Consider the following 18569-nt stretch of genomic DNA (forward strand, 5'->3'; position numbering starts at 1 on the left):
TGGCTGCGGATCTCTGGCGGCGGACGGGACGCTTCTGTCGTTGCTACTGCTTCTGCTGCTTCTGCCGCCGTGTTGTTGCTCGAAATAGCCTGCCGCCTGATTCTCCTCGTCTCTGACGCGCTATCGATCCCCCTTCGGCGTATACCGAAGAGAAGAGTACCTCGCGAAATGCCACAGGTTTCAGAGAATCTTTACCACTCGAGCCCGCGAAATACGTATCCCTCTGTCCCCCTCCCCCGCTCCTACTCCCCCTCGCCAGTCTACTTTTCTCTCTCTTTACCCTTCTTCCTTTCTCCTTTACTTCCTTCTCTCGCTTCTTCGCCTTTACCCGATCCTCCTCTCAGGCCACGGCATCTTTCCTTCTTTTTTTATTTTTCCTGTTAAACCGTCGCTTTCCTTCCCGCGGACGTTCCTCGGATCTTCTTTCCTCCTCGCTCCGTTATTCGCGCCGATAGCACACATACCTGTCCGTATGCATGTGTGTACGCGCCCTCTGTTCGACTCACGAGACATAACCTTATCGCGAGGCTCGTTTTGTGACGGAGGCGTGTACCGAGGCAATGCGTTGCTTTCTATCGATTAAGGACCTCTTCGAGCTATTGTTCGATGGTTTTAAAGGATCGATACCGGTGGACTTTTGCTTTTCTCTCGGTTACGAGTTATCTTCCGTCGATCTTGCACCAGAGAAATACGTTAGGCTCGCTGGCCCATTAGCATTGTTTATAGCGTTCGGCTGCCACTCGAACAGAGTCTACTCGTGATTTTCGTCGTGTTTGATAGACGCTCCCGTTTGTTATAACGAAGAACAGTGCGAAGAATTTAGGTTTCACGGTTTATGCTTCTCTATATGTTCGCTGATCGTGATAACAGATCTCAGTTGTACGTTTACATCGATGCGTTCTTAAATTTCATCGAACTTGAGACACTGTCGGCTGTCGGAAACGCGTGACATACGACATACGAGAAAAAAGAACGTACTCGTCGCCCGCGTGCCGCCATAATTAGCCGTAAACAAGTGGCCTCTATAAATTATATCACGGTGGACTGGTTAACCTTATTACGAGGGTCGACCATAGACTACTGAAAAGCTGTCAAGATTATTATAGGGTCCCGTGAAAAATCGACCGACCCATGAATGTGTCAATTCGTAACCCAGCGCCTGTGTAAGTATAGTCCTCCGTCCTATTTTATCCTCCTTCTGCGGACAATTATATCCTTTCGAAAAAGTCTCATAAAATCGAATTTCCTCTATCTTATTTAGTCTTGCATACCCATCTACTAAACAATTTTCGATCGAAACGATACATCGAAACTTCGAAATTGATTCGGCTAGAACGAAACAATTATTTGAATCTACGTATATACCAATTACATAGGAGACAATTTGACGTATTTTATCGAGGTTAATTGTTTGGCATCTAAAAAAATTGATTTAAAAAAACTAGCCATGTATTCTGATACCGAAATTAAGAAATCTTCAAAAAATAAACTTGTGACTTTTGACTAATTCACGTGTTTTTGTATTCGGTTTTACAATTGTTCGTTTAAAAGGAAATGTTTCGTCGCAAATAATTACGCGACCAAAGTTGTCAACAATTCGATGATTTTAACGATTTAAAAAATGTTGTTAACACGTCTTTTTTATTTTATCGTCGACTTTTATTAATTTGCACAATGCACTATCTCCTAATCGTGTAATTTGTCCGATTACCAACCGTCGATAGTACTTTAACATCAGAATTAAAATGCTTCCGTTTTTGTGCATCCTGTTATTATTGTGCTGTAAATCTTACGACGAAGACATATATACGGAATTTCATAATCGCGAGAATCCCCGGGCGTTGGATTTTTTTGCACGTTTTATCCGCAACTCGACCAGCAGTAAATCGTATTGCGCCAACTTTTAAGAGGCAATAAAATGCTATAATACGTAATAACTGTATGGGAATTAATTAGCGAGAAATTGATGCCTCTTCCCAAATCAGATTCTACTTAACCTCCAAGTATCTCGTCTACAAGGCGTTTTAGTAGATCGAATGGAAGGATAGTTAATTTTACGAAAATGAGAAATTCACTGTAGTACCGTATGCGCTCGTGTTCCGTACACAGAAAAAGGAAAACAAATGGAAAACATATAAAAGATATGATAATTAGGCTGCAGATATTTATGCAAATTCCTATAATTAAAAAGTGGAATTTAGATGGGCAATTGTTTAGTTTCCTTGATATTATAACGAGTACCATATATTTCTATATTTTATATATTTTTGTATATTATACGCAATCTGCGTATTTTGCACCTTCAAATTCCCCATAAATACTTAAAAAAACCACAGTCTAACGATAATGGAATAAAAATGAATCCCTTGCCGATTCGTACACATGACGATGTGTATCGTACTTGAAATCTTAGTTTCGTAGTAAGAACAAAATGTTCTATCCGTATTTGGCGCGTAGTTCGTCTTGCAAAATCGCGAAGTCAGTTCCGCGAACAAAGAAATACGATTAGTTTTTCTTGTCGGTTGACGTAGTGATTGTACCTGTGACGAAAAAATATATGTCACAGGTATGACAGGCTATTCGTTCCTATGCAATGTCGACCCATTGTTCTGCGGCTAGCTCGTTTGACCCGACAAGACGATAAATGGGAAAATGAACGTGGCCTATGAGTTACGATTTTCCGTCTACGGTAATTATTATTGATTTTTCAACGAATCTCCATCGTTTATTTAAGTCTCGCGATCAAACGAGAGAAAATTATGAACTGATATTTCAAATAAAAATATAAAAGATACGAGGGTAATAGAAGAAGGAAAAGAAACATTTATGTAATATCTTTTAGATAGTCGTTCTTTTTTTCGACGAGTTATTTTTTTATTATGAAACATATTCTCTATTATGTAAGGTACAGTTGTTTCAAAATAAACAATATAATGTAATAATATGTGTTATTTGTTGCGTTCGATTTAGAATTTTGAGCTTGATAAGCATGTTCAGTGCGTCTGACTATATATTGGACAATTCTACTTCGCGCGCTCTAGTTTGAAGTGATAGATACCGACATAAGTAACGTAAGTAATATATGATTGATAAAAAAGTTCGATGTATCAGCGCAATATTAGAAAATTATAATATTTATATGCTCGTTTGTTGTTCTTGTTGTAGATATTAGTAGAAAAAAACCATCTTTGATCAAATTGGCATACACAAAAATGAAATGAGAGAAAAACAAAAATAACAATAACGAATTTTATTTGTTTGTTTTTAACAAAGCATTCGGATTTGTTTTCGAATACATGTTCCAAGATATTGAGCAATGCAATACAAAATTCAACGTGTATAGTATAATAAAATAGATAACTTTCAATAATATTATATTAGCATTTTTACGCTAGAGTATTGTACAAGCGAAAATGTTTTCGTTTCATTCGAAAACCGAATAAATCTAAGATCTATTCTCGAACAGCTCTGAATAATCATATATTATTAATTAACGGTCATTTTGGATAGTATCCTATCCACCTTCTGTATGTTACATTCATTGTTTCTTCTACTATATTGTCTATAGGACGTATTATGAAAGGTATGGATGCTAAACCAATAATGGTTGGAATCCATTTGCTTTTTAAGAACACATTATTACTTCTTTTTTGTACAAATTGAACAGCAGCGCAAACTCTGTTAATCGTCAAACCAGGCACAACTACAGATGCAAATGACTGCCACAATAAAGTGTCTGTCATGGAAAGTACAGTATTTTTTGTTGCTTTTGGAGTTACATTATCCTGAAACATACAATTCATATTTATAGTAGTCTTATTAATATGTATAGTATGTTTAAATAATATTTTTCTTATGAATTGCTTACTTGATAAGCTTTAAAGCCATTGTTAATTGTGTCTGCAAGAACGTAGCCACTGGCTACAGCGTAACTGAGCCATACAATTGAATTTGGAACTATAGATCTAAAAGCTTCTCCAATTTCGTTTGCATATCCTGAAAAGGGAATCAAAAATGTCATTCATAATGTTAATGAATGAAAATAATAAGAAACTGTTTAAAAAAGCGACTACAATAGTCTTTCATTACCCAAATATCTGATAGGTGTATCACGGTATAGATCCACTTCTTTTTTTATGTCCATGGTAGAAATTTTGTTTATTAAATTTTCAGAATACTAAATATAACCTAGTTTCATGCATCTGTAAAGTTACTCGATATAATAAATGACGCTCATTGGCGTAGTATCGATTTTTTCCAAAATATAAATTGCATAACTTACAAATAATTAGGCGCGCTTCTGTGAAATTACTTGAAGTAAATAATTATTTTCATACAATTACAGAATACATGATAAAAGATTATTGTCTTCTAAAAAGATTCGAGAGATCTATAGTCAAAATTTTAAATCTAGAGACTTTTACTTCTTGGTAACTCTGTTGTAACATCAACAATTTACCCGTGATAAAGGATTCAAAATAATGTGAAGACAAAGTTTAATGAACAAATATAATTTGACTTGTACGTACAATTGTAGAAAAGAAATAAATTTATAAATTACAAGACGATTTAAAAATTAAACTTCTAGTAATGTTCTATTTCAAATACTACATGATTCCTTATAGAACGTAATCAATATTGCCATAGACTTCATTGTCGAGTGAATTTCTAATTTTATGAAAGACAACAATTAACGATATATAAAATAACTAAAACTTGAAATAATTATATCAAAATTCCTACACATTAATCACATAATTGAATGTTAGTAAAAGTAATTTGAATAAATACTAAGGAATATCTAGATTTTTTATTTATAAAAGAAAATAATTTAACAAATAATAATAGTCTCAGGAGCAGAGTATACAAGCATTACAATAGTGAATTTGTATTAACGTACTCAAGTATGGCGCTCAATCCTATTATCTCGTATAACATAACCTTGCAAAGTCCTTTAAACAAAAGAAATGTTGTCTCTAATTCTAACGAAATAGTTTACTCTTCCAGAAGTATGACAGGACCGTAATATTCGTAAGTGAAAATAGTTCATATATCACCATTCAACATGATAGATCTCAATTTAATTAGAGAATATCTTAGTATACAAATTAATGAAATAATTTGTTGGTGGTGGTTTTACATCAATGAAATTTCATGGCAGTTGCTAATAGCTGTTACTGCGTATTTTTGCGTTTGTATTTCTCTTTATTCAATCTTGAAGAGAGTTAACCACACAGTGTGGCAGCTTCCGGGTCCACCTGCCAGAATACTGTTAGTTACAGCTCATCCTGATGATGAGGTCATGTTTTTTGGTCCACTGATGTACTGGGTTACAAGATCAAAGGCTAGTAAGATTTACCTCCTCTGTCTTAGCAATGGTACGTTTATTAATCCCATATGAATTTTCATATTCTGGATGTTAAAAAATCTCTACATATCATTTTAGGTGGGGATAAGAAGAGGAAAGAAGAATTATGGCAATGTGCAAAACTATTAGGAATTCCAGAAGATAATGTAACTATAGTGATGTAAGAAATTGTTTCATCTATCTAATTTACAAAATAACTTCTTGGTAATTATTTGAATACAGTTCAATATTACCTTTTTAATCTTCTATCTTAGTTCAATAAATACATGTATAGGAGTACAGAGTTACCTGATGATCAAAATGTACAATGGCCAACAGAGGTAGTGGCAGAATGTGTTTTGCAACATGTAGAGATTTATAAAATCAATGCAGTTGTAACATTTGATAAACATGGAATAAGCAAACATAAGAATCACATTTCTTTATACTATGCCATAGCTGCATTATGCATAGAAAAAAAAGTACCATATTGTTAGTATTATTTATTGGTGTATTAAATTGATATATAAAACACTTTAAATAATTGAATCTCTTTCCAGATTGTAAACTATATGTTTTAGAATCTGTGAATATAATTAGAAAGTATGTACAACTTTTAGATTTGCCAATTAGTTTGTTATCTGCTTCATATTGGTATTTAATAACATATGATCAAAAAAATAGTATAAAAGTAAGTGTGCAGTTAACATATATAATTTCTAGCAAAACTCTCATGTCGATCATAGTTGCTAACATATAGGAATTACCTTTACAGAAGGCTATGGCTGCACACAAGTCACAATATGTTTGGTTTCGAAAGTTGTACATGATATTTTCGCGATATACATTCATTAATACCTTACAAGAAGTGTGTGCTCTTGATTTGGAATTGGATCTTCAGTTTGATGATGAATAATCTATAGACATTAATTTATACTATTGTACAAATTGTAATTAATTGTACATATTGAAGAATTAAATTTATCTATTAATGTACATATAATAAAGACATTATACCATTCTCAAAGAAACTTCAGAAATATTTGTAAACACTGAACATACAATTTGAGTAGAAAGTATTTTTTTATTCGATCTTACAGAAATATACAATTGTTTAGAAATAAGAATGTATTTCAAGAAATAAGAATGTATCTCGAGGAAAACAATAAACACATTTTTCATTATATGTAATTTGTGCATTAATTTTACTTATTTGATTATTCTATTGCAAATTTGTGTAGATAAAGTACAATCCTCAGTTTGATATGTTCTTATTACGTATATGTAATATACAGAATTTTTTTCAACGTATGCACATCCAATTTGATTTGGTATTTTGAATTGCTATTAAAGAATTTGAGCAAGTACGAAATTATTGCAAGTTATACTTGCTATTCTAGATTTTAGATATATCCATTTTTAAAATCTGTCTCTTAGCGATAACGTACAATATACGTGATAATTTCTCATAATTTAAATCGTATTAGATTTGGCACAGTTAAGATTTGTGCATAAAGTATAATTAGAATTATATTCATATTGTCTTTTTAACATTTAACATTTTTTACGGTATAATTTGATCTTTTATAAAATAGCAATAGATCTGTGACATATAACTGAACTATGCATGTTGGAAAAAATCATAATTATTAAATTATAGATATTTTAAGTATTTTTATCATTTACTAAATATAAGTAGAAAATTTAAAATATAATTATTTGGCTCTTTCCTCAAACATAATTAAAATACTTCACTAGTAATACATCATATCAGTAATTTTCTTATTTTATCCTAAAGAGGTACAAAAAAGCTGCACCTTTTATGTAAAAAAAATCTCTGTTAGAATGACATCAAATAGATACAGTCTGCATTTATAGTCTTACATAATATAAAGATAATATTAAATAAACTTGTAATATGAAACAATATATTAATGCATAGTAGAAATTTGTGAGTACGAATTATAAGTATATATAAGCATATCTTTGTATAGCAAATAGTTTAGAAAGAATACTCTCTGTGCGCTTATATTACTCGTATCTCGCACGTATATACAGTTTCGTTCAAAATAAACTATACTTTATCAACAAATATGTACGAAATATGGAATGTTCTCGTATGTCTTACACTGCATACATAGAAGTTCAACAAATAATCGAAGGAATTAATATTATAAAAGATGGAATCTTATTTGTCTTAAAACATTACTTAACGAATTCATACCTTTAAAACAAAATAAATGCTTACAAGACAGTCGCAGAAAATGGACGGCATAAAATGTTCCCGCAAGATCCTCGATCAGTAAACTACTACAACATTAATCAATTAGTAGAATACTGAATTTAGGTACATAGAGAAGAATAACATCAAATTCATTATTAATTCTTGTAGAGTAGATGTCTTCAATGTTTCGTAAACAAGAATGTTAAAGTTATAGGGGGTTCATCGCGAAGATCTCGCGGGCCGTATCCTAGAATCTATCCTTGACACGATGGTGTGAGCTCAAAGTTCCCATACCGGGTTGAGGAGAATCTGGATCTCCTGGATCTTGCAGGTATTGAAGTTCTTGTAATTCTTGAAACTTCTCATGATCTCTAATATGTGCATAGTTAGCAGATAAACACATTAAATAATGTATGAGACTTAATACAACCAACATGGCAGCTACTGTTGCTAAAATAAACATGATCTCTGCTTTTTCAACAAAATCTTTACAAAATAATTTCACTTCTTGTGGTCCACATACTTTCATATCCTCTACTCTTGTATTATTTGGAAATATAAAACCTTCAAGAAATATAATATATGAAATTTTATCTATCCATGGTAATTAATTAATTAATTAATGCATTTAAAACACAAATAAATTGTACTTACTAAATTGAGTGAAATCAATGCATTGATCAAGAGACTGGACACGAGGATTACTGCATAAACCCCAGAATATAGTAAAAATCCAAGCAATTATAACCAAAAATGCAAATATTAGGAGCCATCCTAATTGTAATATATAAGTAATTGTCATGAACTAAAAAATGTAAAGAATATTCTATTTATGCTACTTCGTACTGTGATATTATAACTAATAACATTAAAGTTACATACAACAGCACATGAGATACGTCCACCAACTCTGGACCTCCAGGCTCTATATACTTTATGTCTTGTAGCTCCAGTTGCAAGACAACCAACACATAATATCATAAAACCTAAAGCTGCCATACTAGCACCAAGTGTTGCAAAAGTCAATTGAACAGGCTCTAACCATCCAAGTCTTAAATGAAATACCTTAAATACATAATTATAAACAAACACATTAAATGTATAATGTATATAAAAAGAACATTATAATAGGATTATAGTGACAACTTACCTGATCCATCATTAAAGAGCCCAATGTAACACCTCTATACATTGTACCACAGAATATACCAACTCCTAAGCAACACATTATTGTTGCAATAAGAGTTGCATATGGTACTCTGGCCATACAATCATTGCACATACTCCCTACAGACGTTAAAAAGATAATTTATTAATGATTTAGTATATATAAATTAATGATATTGTCTCAAAAGTTATAAAACAGATTATTACTGACTTCTAAAGTATGTATACTAACATATACGTAAGTTTATATTATAAAGAACTTACTACAAGATCGATCTTCATAATCAAGCATATGAAGACTTTTTTCGGAAAATCTATCTATACTAATATTACTATTAAACCGTCTACGTAACGGTAAACTATCACTTGCATCTTGATCGTTCCTCATCTTTAATCATAAATGACTCTAACATTCGTTTGAACGAAGTGTGAAGCGATGATTGAACGATGAATGAGTAATGTTTCCACATATATGTATGACAGATAAGATTATCATGCATATCGTACGATTACCCGCGATATTAGATCGTTACTAGGAAAGGTTTCTATTCGAGGGAGAAGACCTTTTATCACTATCGTACATAAATAAACAATTGTTGTAAATTTGTTGCTTACCCATCTTTCGATTTTAATGTTGTTCAAGGTTAAGTTCGTTTTAGGTGGACACTGCCCGTTGTAGATTCTGAGACTACAATGCTAGAATTCTCTCAATTAATGTCGTAATTGGATGTCATTCTACTGTATTAGTGAACAACATCCTACACGTTTCTCGTAATTACACATCAGCACATTACACCATTTGTTAATAGAGATTCTACGGATTCTAACAGACTATTATTATTAATTGGCCCTTAGAATATTTCGAAAATATTTTCTTCTATTTTATTTGTCTGGTTTAGCAGAATAAATCTGGATATGTTAATATTGTGTAGTAATTATTGCGTTTTAAGTAAAATATATGTATTTTTGGAGAATATCATTTGTTTTTGAATAAGCTTTTAAAACAAACCAATATGGCGACAAAAGGAAAAGTGAATGGGATCGTTGTCCTCTCGATTATAGATTGTAGGGCACGTAATAAATCAAACATACTGTTCCTTTTTACTACAATCAACTATTATTCTAGTAATGAATTATAGCTGTAGTTTTTATTGACTTGGATACCTTTATTTTAAATTTGACTGAAAATTACATTTGATTTTATATTTTGTATATGATAGCATAAAAGATATTAAATCTTTTATTATAGAATTTTATATAATAAAATTCTGATATAAGTTTAGAAATATAGAAAAAAAATTAAGATGTATCTACCTCCTTATATTTAAAAAATCAACTACTTAAAAGATATTGTATATATGCTATGTAAATATAAAAAATATAATTTTGCTCTTATTATAAGAAAATTACTTTTCAAAGAGCGAGTTAAATAAGGTATTCCAAGTTATTTTCTTTGAAATAAATGCAAACAAGGCTCCACTTCTTTTTTAATTAAATGGGATGGGAAAGCCAGGGAGTAATTTGCTGAGGGAACAAAGAGGAGCTCCTCCTATTTTTTATAATAGAAAGTTATATTAATATTATCATATATTAATAAAGTTTTCTATAAATTTTAAATCAAAAAAGTATTCTTCGTCACTATTTTTTAGACTATGTATATCTTACTTGCCTGTTAAAAATGGCAAATATTATTTCGTTTGTTCCTCCAGCAGTCGCCCGAGAAAAATTTGTTGCATAGATATGTAATAGTTCAAAAAAAAGTCCGTGTCTGCACTAATTTGGGTAGAAATAGCTTAGAATATTTTATTTGGCCCACTCTCTATATTTTATACAAAACATTTTATATCTAAATGTATAGCTAAAAACTACCGGATGTTCTTACTCTTCGGTTGAGCAAAGTATTTAATAACTCCAGGTAGGTGGCATAATTTTTCTTTAACAATATGTGGTACTTCCACGTTTTGTTGATAATTCTGATTATATTTTATAACCATACCATTATTACCTTTATAGATTATATCATTGCCATTGCTCTGAGGACTTAGCTTAAAATAATAAATTTGATCAAATTATGTTATCTCATTTTACTGATTCTAATATTATTAATGTAATTTATAAATATACTTACAGTTAAAGTAGAACCATCTCTGTAATCAACATGAATGTCTCCAGAAGATAATTTTGTCGCAGTACCTATACCTGGAATTGATACTTTACAAAAACTATTACCAATATTTCGTATAGAATTCATTTTTCGAGACCGCGATGCTACCGTCGAAATAACAGAACTAGCATCAAAAGATGGCATCTACAATATTAATCAATTATGTATATCATATTTTATTAAAGAAATTATACGTATTTTGTTACTTACGACGGGTGCATTGTTCGTTGCTTGCGAAATATTCTCTTTTCCTTGTAAACAAGGAGAATCACTCAAAGCCGCATTGGGCTTACGTCCAATAAGAATAGGAAAGCAGGAATATCCAGTAGCTGTTTCTAAAGATGTTAAAGTAGACTCTATCAACAAACAACGCTGATAACATTCTGAATAGTGTTCGTAATATGTATCTAAATGGGATGGAAATTCACCCTCGACATAAGTGGAACCATCACTCCTTTCCATTATTTTTACTATACCATCAACACGTTCAATCTATAAGGATAAAAATCTTAATGTCTTCAATATTTACCTATAATTTATGATATTTATTTTTATACCTTTACTCCATCATAAAAGTGAATTTCACAATTTGGATGTGGTCCATTTTCCATAAACTGACATTTTGATCGTTCAGTATATATCGTTAATTTCGGAGTTTTTGCTTTTACAAGTTTTATGAAACGAGAAGCATATATGTACTTTTTGTGATGATGGGCAGGTAAATTTTCGTATGAATAAATGCTATCTGCCCCACGAGTCGGTAACGGGAGTGGTTGATTACCAATATTCGTTAATGATGTTGGTTTGTAGAGAATAATTCTTAAACCATCGTTCGATATTCGACACACTTCACTTATTTTTTCCTACAACAGAAAGGCAATTATATATATATTCACGTGAAAAATTTATTTAAACATTAATTTTTTAATACATACCATGCCATTTCTACGTTTAATAAACTCGACGCAAACTTCACCATTATCTAAAATAGTAAGAATTGCAGTTTTTGTCTTATGTCTCACAGGTTGCAATCTTTTAGAAGACAAAGGTGAGACTGATAATTTTCCACCGTTTTCTGTATTTTCAGAACAATTTTCAGCTTTTTCTTTTTTCCTATGTTTATCATACTTGTGTTTGTCACTTTCCTGATATGCATTGGAACTGGTATAAAGCTCACATTGTGAAAAAACTTTACTTTGTGGTACTAATGGTATTCCAGTTAATACGGGATATTCTTTAGCGCGATAATCTATAGCATTTGTTCTTTGTGAATGCATTCTTACAACAGGCTCGGATGAAGGATCACTTTTCGCGCTAAACATAGGTCCAAGGGCACTAGACATAATGGGTGTTGATGATATTCTCTCTTCCGACCTACAACGCATTCTTGGCCTTGCATATGAAGACAATGTTCTTCCAACCCCTGAATCAATGATACCATCTCCCAATAATCCTTTGTTCATATTATTCTTTTCCTATTAATACAAATATCTATAATAAGCTGGTTGATTTTTTACACGATCTTTTTATTTATTACTTACATTGTATAATTTATTTTTTTTTATATTAGTGATAAACGGATGTTTCGGAATATCACGCAAGCGGATTCTATCTTTTGGATTCTTTTTTAATAACTTATCTATTAGGTCTTTAGCATTATCTGATAAATGAGCTGGCATGATATAATCAGCCATTACCACACGTGTCAAAGTGCTTTTAACAGCATCTGTATCAAATGGAGGTTTGCCAACTAATAGAGTATATAGCATGCATCCTAAACTCCATACATCTGCTTCCAAACCATGTGATGATCTTGTTGCTATCTACAATAATATAAGCAATTAGTATTATATTCTAATTATTCTATATTCCTTACATATAATTACAAATTATTTGACAGACCTCTGGTGATATATAATTAGGAGTACCACACATAGTTAAGTGTTTTTCATCAGGCCTTGTTAATTGGGTAGCTAGACCAAAATCTGCTATTTTCTATAAATTAAGATTAAACTACTTTTAATGCATCCAGTTTAATTATCACATTCAAAGATCATATAATTTTACTAAATAGGTTTTTTTACCACTTGCATGTCCTTAGTCAGAAGCAAATTCGACAAAGACATATCTCTGTGAAGTATCTGATATGAGTGTAAATATAATAATCCTTGCACTACTTGACTAATTATATGACCAGCTTGTGCTTCAGACAATGCACGAGAGCCTTGCATTTTAAAATAACGTTGAAGTTCTCCATTATGACATAATTCTAATACCAAATAAACATAATTAGCATCTTGGAAAACTGTGTACAGTTCAAGAATAGCTGGGTTCTTTAATTTCGAATGAATTGCTATTTCCTGACCCACTCTATCCACCATCCCAGCAGCTTGCATCAATTTTTTGTCGATCTAAAATTATTTACAATAACTATTTAAATGTTTGTTTACAACAATTGTTTTAAATACATGTCAATTGATATGTGTACGTATATTTAATTTAAAGGATTATTTAAATTACCATTTTTATTGCGACTTCTATACCACTGCGCAAACATTTTGCTCTATATACACTAGCAAAACCCCCTTTCCCAAGTAAGTTTAATACTTCGTAGTCCTACGATTAGAAATTACTAATTAGACGTTACAATAAGACATGTAAGCGGATAAATTCAAAAAGCTAACCTCTATTTGTTCACCAAAAACTCCCGATAGCGATGGCATCACCGGCCTTCGAGTCATAAAACCATATAATTGCTTTAATCACCACGATCACTATATGGTAGTTTTCTTTTGCATACAATTTCTTCGAAATTAAATGTATTTAGTAAATATATCAATAAATTAGTAAATAGAAATAACATGGCGAGTTCGCCATATGTAAATTTTATATGGTTTTGAGCTCGGTAGATGGCGCTTTAAGAACATCTTAATTATTATTCGAAATGTTCATAAAATGATTAATTTATAATGAATTAAAGGTAGGTCAGTAATAAAAATATTCAAATTTGTTGTGAATTTAAACGTGTTTTCAATTTCCGTAACTGTAATTCATTCTAAATAACTATAATTACAAATTAATTACAAATAATATACAGCACAATTTTTACATTATGCGGATTGATTAGTGTTTTAGCGAAATTGGACGAAATATTGAAATGCTGCACGATCTTTCGATATTATCATATGATTATTCTACAATATAAATATTTTGATGTTTAGTTCTTATAATAAATACCTTAAATTTACATTTTTAATTATTAGTTTCACTTTCACTGTGTAAGGAAATAATTCATACTATAATTGTACACTTATTACATCTTTCATTTATGAATTATTTGTGGCACAGGATTCGTTTACATCGCGTTTTAATTGATTGACCTATGATTTAAACTACCATACATGACAAGTATGGACTATTCTTTTTCATGAGGTCAGTCTTTAAAAATAACATAACTACAATTAATTCAGCGATGTTTAGTACTTTTACGAAAAAAAGACTGACAATACATTAAAGTAAAGAATTATTTTGAGTATTCATAGGCATAGAATTCTGACATCGTTGCGCCGGTGGTTGATAAATGGGCTGCGTGCTTCTTTGCTGATTACGTTTTTTGTTGTAAGCAGCTTTACTTGCAGGAACAACACCACTTCCACCTCTTCGAAATTCCATACCTGCTATAGAAACTTTTATATACCTTTATGTGCCTTAAATATAAATAATCATCGTAAACAAATTATAAATTTACCAGTTATGTGATTTTGAGCTTGGTCGTATCGCAGCTGCCTATTACTGAATCTTTGATCCGATTGTTTTTGATCCATAACATAATCTTGAACAGCTTGATTCTACAAGTAAATACAAGACATTTGTTATTTATATACGGTATTGAAGACACATGTTTAAGTATTACATATATTTTGCATACATCATCTGTTATAGGTAAGCAATCCACTTGAAGCACTTCTTCATAATTTTCAAACCCTTTGAATTGAACAACACATGTCCTATCTGATACCCCAGTTACTTTTGCGTTATAATACTATATTTTGAAAACATTAAATGAAATTAAATGTAAGTACTACTAGTAGTATAAGCTTTTAATGTATAAATAATTATATTATCTTACCCTATTATCTTCCCAGTATTTAGCAAGACATTTATCACCTACACGCCAAACCCAGGTACTTCCAACAGAAGGAACATTGGTATTTTGATTGTATTGGCTTTGTCTCCTTTGGCTATTGGATTCTACAATCCCCTTGCCACCAGAAGACTCATTTGGTTGAAATCTATTCAGTTGATTTTTGTAATTTTTATCAGTTGTATTTGCAGGATAAGCTCTATGTGTTCCATCTTCTTGTGCTCGATTATGCCTGGCATAAGAATCATAAGATTGTTTATTTCTGGTATCGGTCTCATAGTGATTATAACTCCTGCCAGCACCAAAATGTTTGCCTTGTTGGTCTTGCGGAGCTTTATAATAATTATTACTATTCATAACGTTTGCCCCATCTGTACGTATTTGTACATTAGAATTTCGAGAATCATTTAACTGAGGTTTCTGATACGTTTTATGTAAATTATCTTGTTGAGAATAACTATGATTATCCTGATTTCGTTGAAATCTTGGTGGTTTATTTTGTTGCGAATGACTTCCGCCGTTATATTGCAAATATTGAGTAGTAGGACTATTAAAGTTTGATTTTTTGCTACCCTTATTTTCCTCTAGATGCCTTGGAGGAACTTGATACTCACGACTTCCTTTTTGAGATCTACATAAAGAAGACCTTTATCAACTAATATGCTTATAATTTATACTATTGTAAAAATTTTACCCATGATAAAGCATACCTTCCACCTTTTCCACTTTGTGATTCATTATTTTTAAGTTCAATTTTGTCATAATTGTTTTCTGTATGTTGAGTATAACTATTCTGAGGTGGATTGGTTGGTTCCGTAGATTCAGATTGTAAAGGTAATTTATCTTCCAGAAAATCAAAAAGAGATATTTTTCCACTACTTGGTTTACCTTCTTCTACCTTTTTATCGAATCGTTTATTTCGTGGTTCACGCGATTCTCGTGGCTCTTTAAACGTACTAAAATAATTGAAACAGGATTGATAGTCAGAAAGTTGTAAAAAGTAATATTTTAAAATAAAAGAAAATAGATATACTTGTGTTTATCTGTTTTTTGCAAACTTTTCAAAGCTTTATCAACGTTATTTCGATTAACTTTTAAGGCATATTCTGCTTGTTCTATAGAAAAGCCTTGATCTATGATTCTTTGTACACTGTGATCTAGAAGCTATAAAACAATTACACGAGAGTAAAAATTGCTTTAAATATTTATATTATGGATACTTCATAGAAATTACCTGCTTATTTCCTCCACCAAAAATTTTCTTGCTGCCTTGTTTAGCAGCTTCTGCTATAGCATCTTTACGTTGAGCTTCAAACTCTGTATTCTCTTTACTAGACTTTTCTTTTTCTGCTAAAGCTTTAAAGTTTTTGTCATGTTCAGAAACTTTTATAATTTTTTTCCCAAATGGTATCCATGGTGGTGGACCACCTTCTTCCGTAGATCTCATTCTCGTATGTAGTGCTAATTTCTGTTACAAAATATATTTCTTAGTTTCATGTATATTAGAATTGAATGATACGACATACTTTGTTCAGTTCCCATTTTTCTACAAGATTTGTTACTTTTCCCCCAAGTACTTGTGCTATGTTCGATGGCCTTAGCAAAATAATTCCATGGGACATTGTTACATTCCCACAACCAATTAGTATCTTTGTACCGGGAGGTGTATTTAAACTGCAATAATTAATTTCATCACATCAATTTTCTCACATAAATTATAAAAAGACAATTATTATTTATAGATATAATTAATCAAGCAATGGTTTTATACCTTAAAAATGAAATATGTTCAACTTCTATAGCTTGAAAATTATTTTTACCATCGGTCAAAAAGAATTTTAACAAGCGTGGAGCTGCTCGAGATTCTTCATTGCTTTTAGGAGCAGCTACATTACGTACTTTTTGTATTTGTAATACGATATTACCCTGAACTATATCTCCTTGACCACTACCAATCTCTCTTAAATCAAGCTATACAATACATAAAAAAGATTTAAAACATGCAAATAATTATTTGTTTTTAGGAGAAAGTTATATAAGGAGTTGTTCTTACATCTAATAATCGCTTGATAATTTTTTGTATATCAGTAACACTATCAGAATCTCTTGCAGTATTGTACCCGTGATCTGTAATGTACCTAATCCAAACATTTATATATATCTGTACATTCAAATTTATAAAAATTTATTCGTGTTTTTAAACACCGACGTTCACAAACGACGAAATACGTCACTTTTTATACGTACCACCCCTTATCTTTCAACTTTTCCATAGTTTGCACCGTCATTTCGCTCTCTAGCCAGGTTTTTCAATGGAACGACCGTTTTGATTCGGCGACTTTCTCAGGTGAAATTTTATATACGTTACATGCGTACATTCGACTTGTACATAAACATGTGTCAGCTGACGTTTAAACCAATAGAGAACAAATCGTCGAAGTACAAACAATTCCGATATTGAAATCAGCTACTTTTATAAATATATGGAATCGTTTATTATATGTAATAATACCACTTTGCTTGTCCAAATAACGAACAAAAGGAACCGCGCCTATTAAACCTCGAATTCTTCGCCACCATCTTGAACATTTAGTGTACTGTGATTTTAAGATCGATATATCGGTACTGTGTTGCAATAGTTCAGTATCGATACATCGTTCGTTATTTGAACATGATGCTACTACAGGTATTATTGTCTAGCAATAAATGATATTTTTGGCATTTCATGTGACATTTTATTGGATTTTTAAACCTTTAATACATATATGAAGTCTTAAATGACCATTTATTTACATGTCATTTACAGATTATAAACGAATGTAACATTAATTTTTATATTTATCTAAAAATTTTTTAAGTAATGTTATTTTTATAATGTAAGTACATATAGATTTAAAATCTTTTCCAAATGTAACATGTAATAGGTTATGTAACGATATACAGTTACAGAGTAATTATACTTGAAATAGAATTAGAGTGAAACGTAATCTCACGCAGATTTTAAAAGAAATCGCGCAAAAGAGCTCAAGTAGATAAGTAGACTAATTGAATGTAACGCATCGTTATTTGAAAATCATGCTTGAACACACGCGCGCGGAAAATGTGTCATGAATACACGTCGCACACGCTAAGTTCTAAAATCGAGTGTTGGGGAAAAGTAAGTGTAACATTTTTTGAATACATATTTGAAATTCCACGGATCATCGGCGATATCGAAATATTAAAATTCCATCATTAGCTTTTATAAAAATATTAAATAAGACAGTACAATATCAGTAACCATTAAATAACTTGATAAACTGTTTATTAATCTATTGAATTATAATTTTTTTCTTATAACCATTGTGTAAGCTTAAATAAAATTCAAAATAAGATCCGAAATATATGTGACCTCAAGTAAGACCACGCAGAATGTTTCACACAATTCGTAAATCAATTACGATCAATTACGATCGATAAATTTTACAAAGACCACTACTACCAACAGACCTCACGGTGGCGAAGAATAAGAAAGACATCAATT

The 18569-nt window shown here is 31.3% G+C and overlaps 5 protein-coding genes across 11 annotated transcripts; 1 reads left to right on the forward strand and 4 right to left on the reverse strand.

Annotated features, from left to right (window-relative positions):
* Positions 1-3230: 3230 nt before the first annotated feature.
* Positions 3231-4410, reverse strand: LOC100744156 (mitochondrial fission process protein 1). 2 transcript variants are annotated; one of them, XM_012380723.3, is made up of 4 exons: positions 4283-4410; positions 4090-4188; positions 3869-3996; positions 3231-3785 (listed from the first exon to the last, which is right to left on the reverse strand). In XM_012380723.3, the coding sequence occupies exons 2-4, from the start codon at positions 4142-4144 to the stop codon at positions 3498-3500; spliced, it is 471 nt and encodes a 156-aa protein (XP_012236146.1). In that variant the 5' UTR covers positions 4145-4188; positions 4283-4410; the 3' UTR covers positions 3231-3497. The 2 variants fall into 2 exon arrangements, with proteins under 2 accessions (XP_012236146.1, XP_012236141.1); XM_012380718.3 differs by having other exon boundaries at positions 4090-4201.
* A 28-nt stretch (positions 4411-4438) lies between these two features.
* Positions 4439-6499, forward strand: LOC100744041 (N-acetylglucosaminyl-phosphatidylinositol de-N-acetylase). The gene is made up of 5 exons (XM_003484541.4): positions 4439-5378; positions 5447-5528; positions 5643-5839; positions 5908-6038; positions 6123-6499. The coding sequence occupies exons 1-5, from the start codon at positions 5066-5068 to the stop codon at positions 6261-6263; spliced, it is 864 nt and encodes a 287-aa protein (XP_003484589.1). The 5' UTR covers positions 4439-5065; the 3' UTR covers positions 6264-6499.
* Positions 6500-6508: 9 nt separating this feature from the next.
* LOC100744274 (neuronal membrane glycoprotein M6-a) lies at positions 6509-9777 on the reverse strand. 2 transcript variants are annotated; one of them, XM_012380706.3, is made up of 5 exons: positions 9354-9777; positions 8722-8858; positions 8454-8636; positions 8226-8376; positions 6509-8135 (listed from the first exon to the last, which is right to left on the reverse strand). In XM_012380706.3, exons 1-5 carry the CDS (start codon positions 9355-9357, stop codon positions 7819-7821), a joined length of 792 nt encoding a protein of 263 aa, XP_012236129.1. In that variant the 5' UTR covers positions 9358-9777; the 3' UTR covers positions 6509-7818. The 2 variants fall into 2 exon arrangements, with proteins under 2 accessions (XP_012236129.1, XP_003484591.1); XM_003484543.4 differs by lacking the exon at positions 9354-9777 and adding an exon at positions 9003-9311.
* A 450-nt stretch (positions 9778-10227) lies between these two features.
* Positions 10228-13784, reverse strand: LOC100744392 (serine/threonine-protein kinase PLK4). Of its 4 annotated transcripts, none has more exons than XM_033318514.1 (11): positions 13587-13784; positions 13423-13518; positions 12987-13313; positions 12805-12897; positions 12444-12725; positions 11838-12377; positions 11460-11765; positions 11331-11394; positions 11113-11237; positions 10867-11046; positions 10228-10783 (listed from the first exon to the last, which is right to left on the reverse strand). In XM_033318514.1, exons 1-11 carry the CDS (start codon positions 13641-13643, stop codon positions 10604-10606), a joined length of 2250 nt encoding a protein of 749 aa, XP_033174405.1. In that variant the 5' UTR covers positions 13644-13784; the 3' UTR covers positions 10228-10603. The 4 variants fall into 4 exon arrangements, with proteins under 4 accessions (XP_033174405.1, XP_012236208.1, XP_003484592.1 ...); XM_012380785.3 differs by having other exon boundaries at positions 11113-11258; XM_003484544.4 differs by having other exon boundaries at positions 11113-11394.
* A 124-nt stretch (positions 13785-13908) lies between these two features.
* On the reverse strand, positions 13909-17652 carry LOC100744514 (tudor domain-containing protein 3). 2 transcript variants are annotated; one of them, XM_012380770.3, is made up of 11 exons: positions 17294-17652; positions 17100-17184; positions 16818-17017; positions 16573-16720; positions 16281-16514; positions 16080-16210; positions 15757-16002; positions 15032-15677; positions 14831-14944; positions 14651-14750; positions 13909-14576 (listed from the first exon to the last, which is right to left on the reverse strand). In XM_012380770.3, exons 1-11 carry the CDS (start codon positions 17332-17334, stop codon positions 14413-14415), a joined length of 2109 nt encoding a protein of 702 aa, XP_012236193.1. In that variant the 5' UTR covers positions 17335-17652; the 3' UTR covers positions 13909-14412. The 2 variants fall into 2 exon arrangements, with proteins under 2 accessions (XP_012236193.1, XP_003484593.1); XM_003484545.4 differs by having other exon boundaries at positions 13909-14579; positions 17294-17651.
* Between the last annotated feature and the right edge of the window lie 917 nt (positions 17653-18569).

Source organism: Bombus impatiens, unplaced genomic scaffold (genome assembly GCF_000188095.3).
Source record: "Bombus impatiens unplaced genomic scaffold, BIMP_2.2 scf_0017, whole genome shotgun sequence".
Lineage (NCBI taxonomy): Eukaryota > Metazoa > Arthropoda > Insecta > Hymenoptera > Apidae > Bombus > Bombus impatiens.

Excerpts from the sequence above, each read along its gene's own strand:
- LOC100744156 (XM_012380723.3), bottom strand. The coding sequence starts at position 4,144 with ATGGACATAAAAAAAGAAGTGGATCTATACCGTGATACACCTATCAGA. Across the intron at positions 3,997-4,089 it reads TACACCTATCAGATATTTGG|GATATGCAAACGAAATTGGA; the intron begins GTAATGAAAGAC and ends TTCCCTTTTCAG. Across the intron at positions 3,786-3,868 it reads ATGGCTTTAAAGCTTATCAA|GATAATGTAACTCCAAAAGC; the intron begins GTAAGCAATTCA and ends TGTATGTTTCAG.
- LOC100744041 (XM_003484541.4), top strand. The coding sequence starts at position 5,066 with ATGATAGATCTCAATTTAATTAGAGAATATCTTAGTATACAAATTAAT. Across the intron at positions 5,379-5,446 it reads CCTCCTCTGTCTTAGCAATG|GTGGGGATAAGAAGAGGAAA; the intron begins GTACGTTTATTA and ends ATATCATTTTAG. Across the intron at positions 5,529-5,642 it reads GATAATGTAACTATAGTGAT|GAGTACAGAGTTACCTGATG; the intron begins GTAAGAAATTGT and ends ATACATGTATAG.
- LOC100744274 (XM_003484543.4), bottom strand. The coding sequence starts at position 9,126 with ATGAGGAACGATCAAGATGCAAGTGATAGTTTACCGTTACGTAGACGG. Across the intron at positions 8,859-9,002 it reads TTATGAAGATCGATCTTGTA|GGAGTATGTGCAATGATTGT; the intron begins GTAAGTTCTTTA and ends TAACGTCTGTAG. Across the intron at positions 8,136-8,225 it reads CATTGATTTCACTCAATTTA|GTTTTATATTTCCAAATAAT; the intron begins GTAAGTACAATT and ends TATTTCTTGAAG.
- LOC100744392 (XM_003484544.4), bottom strand. The coding sequence starts at position 13,643 with ATGACTCGAAGGCCGGTGATGCCATCGCTATCGGGAGTTTTTGGTGAA. Across the intron at positions 11,766-11,837 it reads TTAAACGTAGAAATGGCATG|GAAAAAATAAGTGAAGTGTG; the intron begins GTATGTATTAAA and ends TTTCTGTTGTAG. Across the intron at positions 11,395-11,459 it reads ACTTTTATGATGGAGTAAAG|ATTGAACGTGTTGATGGTAT; the intron begins GTATAAAAATAA and ends TTATCCTTATAG.
- LOC100744514 (XM_003484545.4), bottom strand. The coding sequence starts at position 17,334 with ATGACGGTGCAAACTATGGAAAAGTTGAAAGATAAGGGGTG. Across the intron at positions 16,721-16,817 it reads GAACATATTTCATTTTTAAG|TTTAAATACACCTCCCGGTA; the intron begins GTATAAAACCAT and ends TAATTATTGCAG. Across the intron at positions 16,515-16,572 it reads AAAAATGGGAACTGAACAAA|AAATTAGCACTACATACGAG; the intron begins GTATGTCGTATC and ends ATTTTGTAACAG.